Genomic DNA, 18,859 nt, shown 5'->3' with positions numbered 1-18,859 from the left:
CTTTTGCCTATCAACTGATGCAAGGCAACGATTGATGAACTTGCATTGCTATGTTCCCTCTCGCCGATCATGTTCGTGTCTGCTATGCAGAATCGAAACATGCCATGGTCAGAAATGAAACCCGATATGAACAAGTTATAGTATCATGTGAACTCATGCAAAGACCTAAGTTGTTGGGACATAATATGGGTACGTTTATTTTCCAAGTTTTCTTTGACATATTTGGAAGAATCACATCCCATAGGTCCATACTTATGTTCAAATATTTGCCCGACGTAAAAACTTACATAAAATAAAGACTTGTGGTGGCATAAGATACCCATACTTTGCTCCATTCCAATCACATTCACCTGCAGTAGGGAGCTAACAAAATATTTGCAGTAAATGGGAGGGAAATGCAGCTTCTTCATACATAATAAGATACACTTTATTTTTTTGATTAAACTAACGTTCAATCATCCTACTGCAGTTGTTGATGTTTAAACTCGTGATCTTCAAAAGTAATTATTGTTTTTTTAACCGCTAGAATAATTTGGTTCATTTAAGATACATTTTATTCGATCATAACTATTGTAAAAGTTGATATTTATATATTTGGGAATACGTCATCCAACAGTATAACCCATAGAATGTTACGATGATTTGAATTATACTTATGATACATCAACAAATATTTAAAAAATAAATATTAAATTTCAAATTTGAGCGACAAAATCGAGGGTGAATTCACGAGATAATGTTCTCGAACTTTTTTATTCACGAGATAATGCACATCCCAGATTAATTGCTGAAATGGGCTGAATTCTACAGCGACCTTGGAGGTCGCCATGGCATCCGGGCGACCTTGGAGGTCGCCATGGCATCCGAGCGACCTGTGTGGTGTTTTGCAGGTGTAGGTCGCCATGCAATCAAATAGTATTGGAGCATGCATGGGGGAGTTGTGGGATGCATGTGGGAGCTGTGCATGGGACGTGGGAACTGTGCATGGGACATGCACGTCGAACGGTGTAGGTCGCCATGGAGTCACGGCGTGGTAGGTAGGTCGCCATGGAGTCTCGGCGACCAAGCTCTGGGAGATTCCTGTAGCTGCAATCGTTGCATCATAGCTGGGAGATTCCTGCATCCGTAGCTGCATGTGTTGCATCCATAGTTGCGTTATTGCAACGTTAATTTAGCTGCCAAATGCAGTAAATATTATTGTTCAATTGCAGCCTTTCAATGCTCAATAGTTATACGATGCAATGCTAATATTATTTGCTTCAACAGTCAAATTTAATGACTCTGTCCAACGCTCAGTTGCTTTATATAAAGTATATGGGGTTTAGGGTAGAAGCACAAGCAGAACCAGAAGCATAAGCACATATAAACTTTGCCGAGAGAAAGAAAAGAGAAGAAGAAAAGAAGATAAAGGCTCAAACATAGTTCGTGAGATAATTTTTTATTGTTTAATTTAGTTTATTATATGAAATTATTAGTTTGTTAGTTTCGGGTTTAGGGTAAAACTAAAATCTAGTTAATTAGTTTGTTAGTATAAATTATTAGTTTGTTAGTTTAAGTTATATTATATTAGTTTATTAGTTAAGTTATATATATATTATATAAAAAATTAGTAATTAGTTTCTTAGTTTAAGTTATTAAATATAAAAAATATTAATTAATTTGTTAGTGTCTTTAAACGTATATTAGGTTGTTCGTTGAAGTTGAAGTTATATTATAAAAAAATTAATTAGTGCTTAATTAGTTGTTATTTTAACTAAGTTATATTATAATAAAGAAATAGTTTATTAGTTTAAGGTATATTATAATATATTAGATATATAAAATTAATTTGTGGGAGCTATTGTTGTTTAAATAAATATTTTGTTTACACATACATGACATTATTTCACAACATTTGTCCACGTACAGATTGATTCGAAGAAAGAAACAAGGCATGAAAAGAAAGTAAAGGAAGAAGGCATAAAGACGTGATTAATTATTATTTTTTATTGTCCATTTTTTGTTGTTGTGTGTAAATTAGTTAGTTAGTAAGTTTATATTAGATTATATAAACTAATTTGTGCGAGATAATTTCCGTTTTAAAAAATATTGTGTTTAAAAATATTTAGTGTTGTTTTAAAATATTTTGTTTAATTTACATTGTATGTGTATATTAGTAAGGAGTAAAAATTAATTGAATAAAATAATCCGGACAACGCATTATCTCGCGAAATAATTATTTCGAGAACATTATCTCGACAGTTTTGCCTAACAAATTGTTTGATATTTTTAAAAAATAAAAAATATTATCAAACTAATCATTATTATTAGTAATAATTACTAAATGATTAGTATCAAATCTAAATCATTAAATATTTATAATAAATAATTATTAGTGATTATGACTAAATCATATTATTATTAAATCATTAAATATCAAATCATTAAATTAATAGTAATTATCAATCATTATTAGATTTATTAGTAAGCAATCAATCAAGTTAATAATAAATTTTATTTGATCATTAATATAATAGTATATTATATTATATTTAATAATTTATGAAATTATCTTATCTAATTTTTTAATCTAAATTAATTTATTTTTTATTTGTAGAGAAAATGAGCAACAATTTTTTCACGATTATCCATTATAATGGACAGATTATGGAAAATGAGTCGGAGTAGTTTTTCAGTCTGAAAAACCAATAAATATGATGTTCAAAAAAGACATCACATTTATAGAAATAAAGCATAAGATAGAAAGAAAAATTCGAGCTGCGGTTGATGGTTTGAGGTATAGGTTTGATATGCTCTAACCCAGTCAATATGCTGCAGTTCCACTTGAAGAAGATGATGATATTGGAACCATGGTTGGATTACATGAGTCAACCAATATAGCAGTTATTGAATTATTTGTTGATGTGCGTAACATATGTGATGTTCCTGGGGTCATCAAGAGGTGTGGCTCAAAATCCATCTGAAATGGCTTTATATAGTCAGTTGAGGAGCCGACATACAGGTTCCCGAACAGTTTTATGGCACTATTGGAAAGTGTAAATGAAGTCGGGGGGACATCTACAGCAGCAGAGTATGAGACGAGAAACATACCGGAATTGGTTGTTGATATTGACGCTGAAAATCGATGGGGAGAAATTCATGATGATTCAAGCGAAGATGAAGAAACTGAAGAACCCGTTTTGGGCGGCGACGAAAATATTTTGGTGGAGGTGCAATTGATGAAGTTCCGACACCGTATGAAGCTACTCCTCACATGTACGAGATAGACTATGATGCAATGAGGGCACCTGAATTCCCAGACATGCCACATTTACCTCCGTACCAAATGACTGAATCATTCGATAATTCTGGTGAATTTTCAGTTGGGGTGCAATTCAGAGGAAAAATGAGCTACGCTGGCGATTAAAGAGTACTGCATCAAATGCCATGTTGATGTCCATGTTGCAGAGTCCAACCAGAAAACCCTATACGCAAAGTGTGTAAAATATGGCCCAGAGTGCAAGTGGAAGATCAGAGTGTCGAAAAATCAAAGGCACGATGTTTGGGTCATCACGAGGTACAATGGTTCGCACACATGTTTGCGAAACTCCATCGAACAAGACCACCGACTATGGACTCCGATGTAATATGTGAATACGTGAAGGCGATGGTTGAAAATGATCCAAGGATATCTTGTTCAGTGTTAGCTGCATCTATTCGAAGCCAATTTGGATATCAAGTAAAATATGGCAAGGTGTGGAATGCGAAAATGAAGGCAATGAAGTTGACGTATGGAGATTGGGATACATCGTACAATGAGCTACCACATTTGCTACAAGCAATGAAGCGATTTATCCCAGGAATTATAGTGAAGTCTCAAACCATGCCCGCATATGACGAAGAAGGTCAACTTCTGCCAGGGAAAAAAATATTTTATAGACTATTTTGGGCATCCAAGGCATGTATTGAAGGATTTCCATTTTGCAAACGTATGATCCAAGTAGATGGTACGTGGTTGTATGGTCAATATAGGCATGTACTTTTGATGGCAGTTGCTCAAGATGGTGAGCGAAATATCTTCCCAATTGCATTCGCCATTGTTGAGGGAGAGACAACAGAGGCTTGGGATTTCTTTCTGACCAATCTACGCATATGTCGTTCGTGAAGATGGAGTTTGCTTGATATCCGATAGAGGAACGGGTATTTTGGCGGCAATTGAACGACCAGGAAGTCGTTGGATACCTCCGTATGCATATCCGACATTTGTATCCGTCATATTGGCAAGAATAGTATCGACCAGTTTCATAACGCACATATTCGTAGTGAGATAGTCAGCATGGTAAGTTTATTTTCAATATTGTGTATTTTTACGTGGTTTTTTTAATTGCGGTTTAACACAATATATTATGGAACAGGATACGAACTACGTCGACCAAATTTTGACAAGAGATTGGAGAATTTGAAGGTATTTTACGATGATCAGCGTGTTTGGAAGTGGGCTTCAAAATACCGCGGGAAAATGGTCGCAAGCATAGATGAAGGTCGGAGATACGGACATATGACCACAAACCTTGTTGAGGCCATTAATTCGGTACTAAAAGGTACACGCCATCTCCCAATAGCGAGTGTGGTGAAAGAGACGTACTTAGACTGGGTAAAGTTTGGTCGGACAAAGGCAAGGAAATTGAGAGTCTCATAAATAGAGGTAAAACTTGGGCTCCTACAGTGGTGGAATCAATGGAAGCAAATGAGCGATTGGCAACATCAATGGTTGTTCATAATTTCGACCGTGTTGGTCATACTTTTTTCGTGTCGTGCATACGTCGTAACGTCGGAGGAGAAGACCAAACATTTAGAGTTGATTTACGACACAAATTGTGTGATTGTGGTCGTTTTCAGGCATGGAAATATCCATGTGCTCATGCAGTCGCTGCATGTATGTATGCTGGTGTAAGCGCATACACTTATGTTGATGAATGCTTCCACCTACGTAGGATATTAAATGTCTACAGCTATGTGTTCAGACAGATCCCAAATGAATCATATTGGCCCAAAAAGGATCATGATGAATGGCTACCAAATCCAATGCTTCGCAGAAGTCCAAAGGGTCGACCTGAGTCCACTCGAATTCATACCAGTATGGATTTCCATGCTATAGAGAGAGGTCAAGCAAAGAGATGCGGATTATGTAGGGGTGAAGGCCATTCAAAAAACAATTGTCCTAATTTACCAAGATATAGGCCTCATCATTAGTAATCATATATGTATTTCTATGTATTTATTAATCATTATAAAAATTATTTAATAATGATTTAAATATTTAATGATTTGATGATTAGTAATGATTTGATAATAATCATTATAGTAATGATTTGATAATAATCTTATAATAATGATTTAGTAATAATCATTATAAAAATGATTTAATAATGATTTAAATATTTAATGATTTGATGATTTAGTAATGATTGATAATAATCATTATAGTAATGATTTGATAATAATCATTATAATAATGATTTAGTAATAATCATAAAAATGATTTAATAATGATTTAAATATTTAATGATTTGTGATTAGTAATGATTGATAATAATCATTATAGTAATGATTTGATAATAATCATTATAATAATGATTTAGTAATAATCATTATAAAATGATTAATAATGATTAAATATTTAATGACTTGATGATTTAGTAATGATTTGATAATAATCATTATAATAATGATTTTATAATTATTTAGTTATATTTTAGTAATTATTTATAATAATGATTAATACTAATGATTTAATAATTATTACTAATAATTATAGAATACTAACAATGAGTGTACAAGTGTGGATTACTGAGTTTAAATTTATACATAGTCGAATTTATTAATGATTTTTAAATATTTAATGATTGATACTAATGATTAATTATTATTAATAAGGATTTATTGTTAATATTTATTATTTGATACTAATGATTAAATAGTTGATTTACTAAATATTTAATTATTTGATACTAGTAATGATTTGATACTAAAAATCATTGTTAAGGTTAAAAAAACTAGTCTAATTTCAATAAATAATTTTAATAAATAGCAAACGAGTTTACAATTGTTGTCGATGCCGGGGTGTTGTTGAATGATAATGTCGGGGCGGACGTCTGATACGTTGTGGCCGTTGGGCTCAGGAGTATTGTACCCATCCCCCTCATTCATTGGGGGTATTTGAACTCATGTGTTCAAAGTCATACGTCGACGAAAACGTAGGAGAATAGATGGGTGCCTCAGGCTGCACAAACTCTGGTATGTATGCCGGGACAGTAGAATCATCACTGCGTGATGCAATGATTGTGGTGCGCTATTATCCACATGGGTCTTTTCGCTTCAGGTTGTAGAGATGAACTCCCACCCACTTGGTAGAGAGTATTCAGCTTTACCAAATCTTTTCTTAAACCTCAAAAATGTCGCCTCTCTACTATTGTTGTGAGGAACGGCTTTCCATTATCCAAAAATAAGCAAGGTAAGCCGAAGTCTCAAAATTAAAGTCGTCGTCTTGAATGGCATCAAGAGTTGGCATGAATGAAGCCCTATTGTTCCAAGCATTAATGTAGGTTGCATGCTTCTCAACCCAATTACGCTTTCTTTACGACGACCATCAAATCTGTGCAGGTCGTCATGCGTCTCAACCCAATTCACTGGACGACGACCATCTAAGTTTTGGAGGAGGTCATGATCCCATGGACTCCGCGGAATAGGTTGGTGGAAGTGGAATTGCCTCAGCACTCAACAAAAGCAAAATTGATCAATGGTGTAACAGCACACCAATATTGAAACCCATCTAAAATATCGTGCGGTATCAACGCAAATAATTCTTCATTCATGTATGGTCTCCAATTAAACTGTAAAATTACAAAAACAATAAAATTGATTTAAATCAAATAATATAGTTAATTTAAATAATAATTAAAAAATACAGATTATGCATACTTTTTGGCCTTAATGTCGATCTTCAACCTGAACTCTTTAATGTTGTTTGTGCACCAACCCTGTGCCTTCAATTTTATGCCTCCATCTGTATATCAATCAAACAAAAATAGAGACATTTTGTTCAATAATTTTAATCAAAATAAATATTTTTAATTAATATTTTATATTAAAATAGAGGATTCATATTACCTTCCGGCAAGTGGAAAGTCAACCGCAGTCCGACTAATCGGTGTCAAAACGGAAGTCTATGCCAAGCCATGATTGTAGCAGCACAGACATCCACCGATTTCTACTGTATTATTATCATTCACGACTAATGACGCCTTGCACATCTCACGATACAAGAACGCCAATATCGCCGAACCCCATCTATATTGCCTACAATTCTCAAAATTGTAAAAAAAAAAGATACTGAGTGTGGACTACCGGATTTATCAGGCATCAAAATTCCCCCAATCAATTGTAATATATGCTCGTGTTGCATATATAATTTCGTGCTCCGTACTATTTGATTGAAGTTGAAATTCATTATTCAACCATGACAACCTCACCCCGCCACCCTTTACACTCTGGTGGTACGGGCGCTTTCCCAAGAAACAAGTTGCAAAGTTGTTCCACCTTATTAAACTCATGTGACATTACCACCGGCATCCCATTAGTTTGGACCCCGAGTTGCATTGCCACATCCTCCAAAGTTATCGTGCATTCGCCATACGGCAAATGAAACGTGTGCGTTTCTGGTCTCCAACGTTCAATCAACGCACTGATCAACCTGGGACCAACTTGTAATCTCGCACAAATGTTATATACCAAAATCCAGCCTCTTGCAAATTTTCTTCTATCAGTGGGTGTGGCTTGGGCACTTTATGTAGTCGAAGACGAAGGACTCGCTGCTCGTCCTCCTACAATTAAATATTTCAAAAAAATTATCACAATCATAAAATAATATTCAAATATTTATTAATTATAATTCATTAAACAATATTTTTTAGTCACCATTATTCCCAAATGACTTGAAATATGTTCATTGTCAAGCTCAACAGTGGAATTTGGTCAGCCATTGGAATGAATCTGTAAAAAAATTAAACACAATATTTAAAAAATCATTTAATATAATCTAATATAAACTAACTAACTAATTTACAACACTAAACTTTAATATAATAACTTATAATATAAATAAAACTAATAAACTAACAAACTAAACTTTTAAAATAAGTTAAACGTAACGCTAAAACCTTAAACAACTAATAAAATATTCTTTTATATAATAATAAACTATTTTTTCATTATAATATACTACTAAACTTACTAACTAATTTTTTTATATAATATATTCAACAAACAAATATAACTTAACTATTTAACTAACAAACTAATTAAATAATTTATATAAACTAACTATTAACAAAACAACTAATTAAATTTTTTAACTATATAACTATCAAACATATATACTAAATAATTTTAATTATGTATACTATAACTTAAACTAACAATCATATAACCCTAACCTAACAAACTAATTAACTGCTTTTTGTTTTACCTAAACCTAAACTAACAAATTAAACATTTATAATAAAACTAATTTAAATATAAAAAAATTTACCTTATCTCCTTCTTCTTCTTACTTTCCTTTCTCCCTTTCTTTCTTTCTCGGCTGCAATCTCTCTCTTTCTTCGGCTGCAATCTCGGCGACCAAGCTATGGCTGCAATCTCTTCTCCTTTTCTTTCTTTCTTTTATGTTCTCACGATAATGCACACCCCATATATAACCAGCTACCTCAATTATTTCACCAATAATTGTGCAATTGCAGCTATGATAGCAGCTGATTTCACGCAGCAATGGTTCAATTATTGTACCAATAATTCACGGCTCAAATGGTTCACATGCATGCATCAATAGCTGTAGGCATGCAGCGGGGAGCAGGAGGGGAGCACGTGAAGGAATCTCAGTTGTGGCTGCATGTGCATGCATGGTCTCGTGAGCTAGGACTACATGGCGACCTACTTGGTCGCCGGGACTACATGGCGACCTACAAGGTCGCCGGGACTACATGGTGACCTACAAGGTCGCCCAGACTGTATGGCGACCTCTCCATTGGCTCGTATGGCTCGTATATGGCTTGTATGGCTCGTATTCGTATGTCACCCCCGTATGTCGCCAAGATTACATGGCGTCCTACAAATCGCCTAGATTGCATGGCGACCCATGACCATTACTGTAGAATTCCCCCCATTTCAGACCATTACTGTAGAATTCACCCCATTTCAGCAATTAATCTGGGATGTGCATTATCTCGTGAATAAAAAAGTTCGAGAACATTATCTCGTGAATTCACCCCAAAATCAACCTCACATATATATGTAAAAAAAGGGTCAACGACCATGTTTCCATTGACATGGGACTCTCCCTAACTGAAGTACATTAGTTTGTAGACTGATTATGTGACCCATTGAAGGATCACAAAAGTTTAACCATTACTTCCATGTTTGATGGAAGCCTCGAAGATGACAAAGCAACAACGCATAATCGAAGAATGGAACGGATCTTCCTTCCTCTACTAAGCTTTTCAAAACCGCCACCATCACTTTCTCCCCTTCCTTGCAAATCCAAAGGTCTTTCCTTTCACTTTTCACATTTTTTCTCTTTTTCGCTCTCGAAAGCTTTTATTTTTATTTTTGTTTGGCTGAAAACAGATCATTTAATGGTTTCAACCATGTTCGGAGACGATTCTTCGATGCCTTTGTCCCCGAGGCAAGTCTCCTCCTCTCTGTTTGTTTCCATTAAAAATCAGATTTTGATTGTTGGGTCATTTAGTTTCGTGAAAATTTTGATAAACAATCTGTTCTTCGTTTCACAAAATTGCTTCATATTTGGATACCTCAAATCCCAATGTTGATTTCAAGTAAATGGGTTTTCGTTTCGAGTCCTGAAGTCAGCTTTGTTTGCAGGGTTTCCCAGGTAGTGTGACTGCTGATTATGTCCCTTTCCAAGTATGGGACTCTTTGAAGGTATATATATATATATTGATGAACATTTTTGGACTACTTAAAAACTAGTATATATATATATTGATGAACATTTGTGGACTACTTAAAACTAGTAATCCATACTCGATCGAGTTTAGCTCAGTTGACATCGTTGTTGATACACTACACATGAATACTTGGAATTGACCACGTTTAAGCGCTGAATATACTCCTATCTATGGCTGGGGAGGGGTCTGGATAGTATAGGCATTGTGTCAAATCGTTCAAAAAAATAGTAATCCCTACTAACTATAGTTAAAATTTGTTCGGGTTTATTCTACATGTGTGTAGGGACTTTCGACATATATAAGAATAAAGCTTTCCACACAAGTAAGGGTCAAATCCTATTGATTTTGAACTACACGTGTGTTCCATATACTCTTATGTTGATGGTTTCTGTATTTGGTTGTTGTTTCCTGTAACTTCTTTCTCAGGCTCTATTGAGTGCTACTGGAGTTGGTGAGAAATCCGCAACTATTATCGGTGCAACGTTTCAGGTAGAATTAGCATCCGATGTACAATTCTATATTAATCATTCCCGTAGTATTATACTTGATCTGTGTTAGATGGGAGTTTTATGGGATCCTGGTTGGTTGAACTCTTGAGGTTAGTTTAGGCTTTCTCATACCGAGTTATGGTTATTGTAATTCTTGTAGTGGTTCTTGAGAGATCTAACAGGAATGCTAGGAGGCATATTATTCGCGCTTTACCAGGTTTGCTCATTGAGACTACTTCATTGATTATATTTTAAAACCGTCTTTTTAAGCTCATGTTGAGTCACTTTACCAGACTTGCTCACTGAGATTTCATTGATTGCATTTTTCTTCTTAATCAAAACCGCCTTTTCAAACTCATGTTGAGAGTCTAACACCATGATGGTTTTGCATTAGGGCTCAAACCTTGATAGTAATGCCAAAATGTGGCGATTGGTTGCGGATCTCATGAATGATTTAGGTATGTCGATGTTTCTTTTTAGAGAAATTGCATTGCAGTAACGACTGCAGATCTTTGATCTTTCTCTCAGCCCCCCCATATGTATGTGTTTACATTGGCGCAAATACATGCCCATTGGCAGACTAGCACGTACATAATTGTTGAGGCTGCTCAAACTCTTCATTTTTCTTGAAGTATTTTTGTTCTACTTCCAAGTCCGACACATATTTGGACATGTGTATGGGGATATGACCCTACAAAAATATATAAAAACTTGGAAAATATTGAACATAAGTATCGAACACATTGTGACTTTTTTGTGTGTGTATTGGCTGTTATATGCTGTATTCAAACAAGAAATCATGTGTTTGGGTGAATTATATCAAGCTTTCTCTCTGTATGATTGCTGCCTCGATTTGCCTTTATTCTAAACTCTTGAACTTACAATTTACATGTTGGTATTTGGTTTTGACATCTTTTTCATTGAAATCAGTTCTTATTTCTAACTACAAATGTGGGCTTTCATGTTTTATTGCAGGAATGTTGATGGATCTTCTTTACCCTTTGTTCCCTTCAGCTTTTATTTTCATTGTTTGCTGCGAGGTTGTCAAGATCATTCAGTAAGCTTCTAAATTCCTTAAAACTAAGAACTTATCGGTTCTTTGAGCCATTTGGACACTGCGGAGCACAATTTCCGCTGGACACGTTTGGTTTTTGCAATAATCACTTTATTATGTATGAAGTTTCTTGTTATCATGTAAAAAGAATGAAGCAATTTCTGTTATGGAGGAGGCTCGTTTGAACTTCTAATTATGCCTTTTTCTGCATAATTTCCCTATCCAGCCGGTGTTGCCAGTGGAGCAACCAGAGCCGCTCTGACACAGCATTTCGCCCTCCAAAATAATGCAGCTGATATATCTGCTAAGGTACCTCAAGAGTGATTCCGACGTTTGGATGAAATGGCAAGAGCCTGTTGTGAGAAGGGATAGTTTTAGTACTGAATATTTTTTTTTTCTTTTCGTTTCAAAACTATTGGCAGGAAGGAAGCCAAGAGAAAATGGGAACAATGATTGGCATGGCATTGGGAATGCTTCTTGCTCGAATTACTACCTAAAATCATCTCGCCATTTGGTTATCTTTTCTCTCTCTGACAATGTTCCACATTTATGGTAAGTTGGTCGACATCAAGGGTCTCAGATTGTTAAATGCAGCTAATATCTTAGAAAAACCATACATATTTTGCTTAAACTTGGAACATCTTGCCCGCTGTACTACATAGAAAATGCAAGGCCTTCAGTCTCGAGATCATACGATAATCTCTGTATACATAATAATATGATGTAAAATCTGTAGCATATCGGAACTAGGGCATTGTTCACCAGATTTTTCTGTCATTATGACTTATCTTCTTATTTTCTTTTCCCTGATTGCATAATTAATTGGTGGTTTCCTTTTTCCCTATGCATAGCAAATTATAAAGCTGTCAGGTGCCTAGCTTTAGACTCACTGAACTTTGAGAGGAGATCGATTCTTCTACAGCATTTCGTAGAATCTGGCCAAGGTAAACAACCACAATCTGAGTTGCAGTTACTCCCTTGAGGTAAACTTTTATTGAATTTTGGTCCAGGACATAAATGTCCCGGGAGGCTGTCTTATCATTGTTTTAAGCTATGCTACTCGAACTATGCTGTGTTCAGCATGGGTGTGTTGCCTCTGTTCCTTTTTCTTTCTTTCTTTCTTTTTTTCACATTTTTCAAACTCTTAACGATTTCGTGCGTCGTATTTTCAAAAGCAGATGTTAATGTCTTTCCTGAATACATTTCCAGTTCTATCCCCTAAAACAGGTCTCAACTATGGAGCATGTTTTGCCCTTGTGGACCACTTTAATGTCATCAAAGTGTGCTAAGCTACTGCACACAAATGTAAAATTAGGGTTAAGAGTTTCCACTGTTGATCTCTTAAACATGCGAGTATTTTGAAGTTTATGCTTATCATCATGTAACAAGGGTTGCCTTCAGCATCTGCATTGTCTTGATAGCTCTAATATTTAGATATTGCCTTAATAGTTATTGAGTAATTTAATCCTTGTACGTTTAAGTAAAACCGATAACAATATGAACGAAAAACCGTCTAACTATTGACCAAAGCATATGTTTTTAATTGATTTAGTCTGTTATTGTACTGACTGGTGTAATGATAATCTCGAGCAGGACCGGCTTTCTGAATTCAGCTGGATCATTTTACAATAAAGTTTGGAACTTTTACACATTGTATGTAGAACATTATATATAAATGATATTACCCTTTTATCGATGATTAACGTCGTCGCTAACTCCGGCTATATTGTTACTCTAGCTGAGTATTTACTGCTGGAGAGAAGGGAATCGTCATGCACAAAGATTCAACGGGTGCAGATATCTTGAACTCATATATTCATGCACTTGTTATGGTCAATCTTATGGATGAAAAAAGATCTCTACATCTGGAAAGCCAATCATGGATGGATAAGCACTATGAAAGTTTCGTTCAGAAGGTAATGTTTATGAAATATGTGCATTTAACTTGAAATTTGTTATGCTTGATGTGATCAATGTGTTTCCTGATTACGTTCGACTTTCTCTCACCGAAGATTGCATCGATTGTCTTTGTTTTTCATCTGAAGTTAGCAGGGTGGAAAACTGAAAGGCTTCTCTCTCATTCAATCGTATGGAAGGCACACTGGTCATTGGATGAAAAAGCTGACTGAGGTATCTTCATTTATGTCCATGGTTGTCCTATAGGAGAGAAAATTAAAGCAAAAAAAAAAAAAGATGAAGAGAAGAATCAAATTCAATATCTACTTATCTACTGCTTCCATGGTGCAAACCAGACAACCTGGTTTAAATCAGATTCATGTCTGATATGGAATTGGCAAGGAAAAAGATTCGGAAGTTCGGATTCAACTACAGGAAGCTTAATTGTCTGAGTTAAGAGACTAAAAACTCATAATAATTTATTTTGGTTTTTGAATTTTTATATATGACAAAGCTTTAACCTTTAATTATCATAATTTTGAGTATGTTAGACACGATAAAAGCGAACGATGATTTGACCGGTAAAAATCCGAATCTGCTACTCTTTTCACGAGCATTGTACTCGTGATTTCCGATTTCGTGTGTAATTACGAAATAATATTTATTCAAAAAAGTTTTTAACCATTTACAACACATATTCTATAAACGTAATTGTTTGAATCCGGGACCTCTAGAGAGAACAAGACTCTAGGTGAATGGAATATCATATATTCATATTGCTAGCTACATAATCTTTCACACGTTTGTCATAGTAAAAGATGTTATGGCACGCACTATCCACTCGCGTGAAGCGGAAGTTAAATTACAAAAGTCCAGATTGCGCGGTTTATCAGTTAGTATCAGTTATAAGCATGCTCAATCATATGTTGTGCACTTCCTTTCCCCTTTGTGAGAAGGGGGAGACCTATGTTAAATCTATGTTCCACCGACTTGAATGTGAGTGCTGGATACAGATATGTATTCGGTATTTGTTCTTGTTCAATATTTTTCAAGTATTTCATGTATTTGGAGGGCTGTCCTTGGAAGATAATGTGTGTATATATATACCCTATATCCATATTTGAATATGTCGGACATGGGTACTTCAAACAAAATGAAGAGTCAGAGCGATATAGTTCAGTAGTTTTTTCTCTTACTTAGGTATCTATATTGAAGAATTACCCACTACGGTTATATACAACCTTTTTGGTATTCAAGGGTGTGCCATTTAACACCAGCTTAGAATGGACTAATGTAAGTTTTCCTCACTAAAATGATGTTAAGCAAAGTAATGCAGTATTTATCAGATGAATTGTTGTCTATTCCAGGAAGCTGGTACATTTTTCAATTTTGCAGGTTGAAGGGGGAATCTAATAGCTATTCTATTTCTTGTAACCCTGTCCAGATAGGTAGATTGCATTGCCTGTATCCTTGGTGGGAGGATGCAACTGTGAGTTTTATGATTAGTGGTGGCTACAACGTCTCCCGACAGATAGATCAGGTATGCCCGACTTCATTTTTTTTAACCGTGGGAAACCAAAATTAAATGTTAGGTATGATTTTGAAAAAAAATAGTTGGGTCAGCAAAACGAAACAAAAATGATAGTTGGGGTACTTAGCGTATAGTTTACCCTAAAAGTAAATAGAAGAGTAGTTATCTTCACTTTGAGCAGAAGTTTGTGTGCTTTATATCAGATGGAAGTGCAATAAAATGCGTTGATTTTCATGCAACTTGTAAATATTCTACAGGTGAAGCAGAAGACACTTATCATATGGGGTGAGGATGATCAGATTATTAGCAACAAGCTAGCAGTGGTTAGCAACTCAAACTCTTGCTCCATACAGCCATAACATCACATTGAGAAATAATAATAATAATGTATGGATCGAAGCTCCGGTGTTGATTTACTAAAATTTCGAACTTCATGAACACTCCTGATACAGTAGCAGAATGAAAATGAACTTGTTCGATTTCATGTTGCAGAGACTGCACTGTGAACTGCCGAACGCGATTGTTCGGCAAATACCGGATTGTGGGCATCTTCCTCATGTCGAAAAGCCAGATTCGGTTGCCAGATTAATCTTGGACTTTATGAAGGATTACTGCCAGAGAAAGTCCCAGTTTGTCCCCATGTAATCGAGGTTAATGTTGCTTAAACTCAGAACTATATTTTAGCTCGGATCGTGCCTTACCTGTACGTTTAATGGTTAAAATGCTTATACATAACATGAGAAAAATTGATCCTCTGAAAGAAAGATTATAGCCACTAATTTAATCGGATTCAGTACTTCAGCAGTGACCCATCAACGTTTCTCTATTTGTCTCGTCTTCATTTTCGAAATATTCAGTAACCATTCATTGATTCAAGGCAAAGATGCAACATACACATATATCCATGTTTCATCATTAGTACCTTCGATGGATAAGGAAAATGTTGTTCTCTTTAAGGGTTTCAGAATGGAAAAGTTGCGTATGAAATAAGAATGTTATTATTCAATTTGGAATAACATTAAAAAATTCTAAAATTAAAACGGTAACAATGAAATAAGAATGTTTTCAATAGAAACCAGGTTGGGGAAAATACCCTTATTAACCAAGCCGTCTGTAGAGAGAGAAAGATAAAAACTTTACCATTTGCTTCATCTTCAAGAGTTCCATATGGGTTGAAGAATAGGGCAAAGAGAAGAAAAAGGTTCCAAGATGTTGGACTATGACTATAAATATATATATATATATTAAATATCTTTTGTATTTTCAATTAAAAATCTATTATCGTCAAAATTTTAAAAGTTAGGCGTCCCTTATTGAAAATAAGATAATGTTTTCTAGTGAGGAGATATGCTTCTATGTATGGTTCAGTTGTGACACTCGGAGAAGCAGGGATTGATCCTGAAGGTCAAATATTAATGGGGGTGCTTTTATTTCCAGTAGAACAAGACCGACTTGTAAGTGCATATGACACTACAATGTTCCCGGGTACCATTAAATTCAAATGCGTGGAAGCTCTGCCAAACAAACAAACGGTAAAAGAGAGAGAGAGAGAGAGAGAGAGAAGGCTTGTCTAGTTGAGGATAATAATGGTGGGTCCCACTTGTCTTTTTAAGAACCAGATCTGACTTTTGTTTAAAGTTTATTTATTTACCATTGGAAAATTAAAACCCTACTTTTATTTTGATTTTTATTCACCTCTCTACTGGAATTATCTCTTTCCGGACGTTTCACCCTACATAAAAATGGACCCTTTTTTCTCTTCCATCACCGTAGCTCCTCAGCCCCCGATCCCTCCCCCGTTCGTCGTTGCTCCTCTCTTCGCTTCCAATCCCCCGCCGCCCACGACGGGGACCGGTGGTCCTCCTCTGAGCTTCGATCACCCTTCTTACTCTGACATGATATGCGAGGCTATCGCGGGTTTAAAAGAAGCCAACGGGTCAAGCAAGAGGGCTATAGCCAAGTACATAGAGTCAGCTCACAAGGACTTGCCACCAACTCACTCGGCCTTGTTGACCCACCACTTGAAGCGCTTGAAAAACAACGGCATCTTAGTTATGGTGAAGAAATCTTACAAGCTTGCTTCTGATGCTACCAGATCTGAAGTTCCGATCCCCGATTCCACTCCCACCGATGCTCCGACCGGTCTCAAAAGGAGCCGCGGTCGCCCTCCTAAACCCAAACCCTCAATCCCCGCTGCTGGCGCCGAACCCGTTCCGGCTCAGCAACCGCCCGCTCCGATTCCCGATGTGACTAAAAGGACTCCCGGTAGGCCGAGAAAAAATGGTCCGGTCGATCAACTTGGCGTTAGGAAGGGTCGGGGTCGTCCACCCAAAACCGGGCCTAAGAAGAGTCCCGGTCGACCGAGGAAGCCTAAGACGGTGAGGTCAGTGGTGGGGGCCAATGCGATCAAAAGGGGTCGTGGACGGCCTCCCAAGGCCCCTGCTATGCCGAACCAGGGTCAGGTCGTGGCCGTTCCTTATGCTGATACTGCTGCTGCTACCACTGTCATTGCTGCTAGTCCGAGACCCAGAGGAAGGCCCAAGGGCACCACCGTAGCTGCTGCTGGCGGCGTCGCCGTCAGTGGAAAGGGGAGAGGTCGACCGCCTAAGACCGGTGGGGTCGCCGCCAAGCCCAGGACTTCAACCGGTAAACCCGTTGGCCGTCCCAAGAAGGTAAAACCACTTTACTTGCATATGGTTTTTGGTAGAAGACTAGACTAGAACTGTGTCATAAATGCAGCGTCTTACAATGTAAAGTATTCGAAGTAAACAACAAACTTAAGCCTTTTAGTCACTTATAATCATCCTTTAAGAAAAGGTTATGGGGATAATTGATGAAGAAATGCAGGATATTTAAGAGAATGATATATGTTACTCAGACCTGGGATGAATGCAACATCGCAGTGCTCGTATTTGTAGGATCAAAGTTCTCGGATACGGGTATTTTAGGGGGAAACGAAGAGTGGGAATATGTAGATTAAGTGATATTTAGGTCAATAATATGAGCACTATGATTTTGCAATGCCTCTAAGCATTTCAGTTTTGTTTTAAATTTTATCTTCTGCTTGATGTTCCTATGTTGATCTGATGTCATGACCTTGTTCTTCGTTTTTATATGAAGACATCGGGCGGAGCAGCAACATATGCAGATCTGAAGAGAAAACTTGAATTCTTTGTAAGTGAGATGATTTTAATCATACTACTGTACTCGAATCGCCCGTACTGTACATAATCGAGGTATATTTGTATTATATATGATTGGAAAATGTTGATTGCAGCAATCGAAAGTGAAGCAAGCAGTTGAAGTACTAAAGTCTCAGTACAGCAGAGAGAACAACATCAGTACAATCGATGCAATCCAAGATTTGGAAGGACTTGCCATGATGGACATCGGCGAACCGTATAAAGAGGATGCTCGACTGCCGGAACCGACACAACCACCACCAGTGCCGCAAGGCGAAGGACAATTGTATTGATAAAATCCCTTTCTCCCCTGTATGATTATATCAAGAACAATGGGGGGAAAATGTTCTGACCCCTAGACATGAAATTTGTGATATATTTTGTGTAAAGGGAGGAGTAGGAAGTTGCAGGTGTTGTTTATTGTTGTTGAGGTGTGTTGTTTGTAAAACCTTTTTCTATGTAGTGCAACATTATTCAGGCATCATCCCTGGCTGGGTTTTTGCTTTAGTACTAATATGTATCGACACAAGTCTATTTTGATATATTATTTCGAGTTCACTATCATTTTATGTATTTACACGCCTTATCTGATGCATTTTTCATGTAATTTAATTTTATACGTTTACACGCATATGCTTTTAATATTTTAAAGGATCAATTACACGTTTAGTACTTAAGCTTTACTTCTACTGCTCTTCATCACTAAT

At 36.2% G+C, this 18,859-nt stretch overlaps 2 protein-coding genes and 1 pseudogene across 2 annotated transcripts; all 3 read left to right on the top strand.

Annotated features, from left to right (window-relative positions):
- Positions 1–9,856: 9,856 nt before the first annotated feature.
- Positions 9,857–13,726, top strand: LOC120215793 (annotated as a pseudogene).
- A 903-nt stretch (positions 13,727–14,629) lies between these two features.
- LOC120215723 (uncharacterized hydrolase YugF-like) lies at positions 14,630–15,723 on the top strand. The gene is made up of 4 exons (XM_039213316.1): positions 14,630–14,732; positions 14,884–14,979; positions 15,228–15,293; positions 15,463–15,723. The coding sequence occupies exons 2-4, from the start codon at positions 14,938–14,940 to the stop codon at positions 15,613–15,615; spliced, it is 261 nt and encodes an 86-aa protein (XP_039069247.1). The 5' UTR covers positions 14,630–14,732; positions 14,884–14,937; the 3' UTR covers positions 15,616–15,723.
- Positions 15,724–16,661: 938 nt separating this feature from the next.
- On the top strand, positions 16,662–18,636 carry LOC120216046 (translation initiation factor IF-2-like). Its single transcript, XM_039213564.1, has 3 exons — positions 16,662–17,642; positions 18,091–18,144; positions 18,248–18,636. Exons 1-3 carry the CDS (start codon positions 16,713–16,715, stop codon positions 18,443–18,445), a joined length of 1,182 nt encoding a protein of 393 aa, XP_039069495.1. The 5' UTR covers positions 16,662–16,712; the 3' UTR covers positions 18,446–18,636.
- The last annotated feature ends 223 nt before the right edge of the window (positions 18,637–18,859 follow it).

The sequence above is a fragment of the Hibiscus syriacus genome, unplaced genomic scaffold, assembly GCF_006381635.1.
Source record: "Hibiscus syriacus cultivar Baekdansim isolate YM2019G1 unplaced genomic scaffold, ASM638163v2 tig00110156_pilon, whole genome shotgun sequence".
Classification (NCBI taxonomy): domain Eukaryota; kingdom Viridiplantae; phylum Streptophyta; class Magnoliopsida; order Malvales; family Malvaceae; genus Hibiscus; species Hibiscus syriacus.
This window is presented reverse-complemented; position numbering and strand designations above follow the sequence as displayed.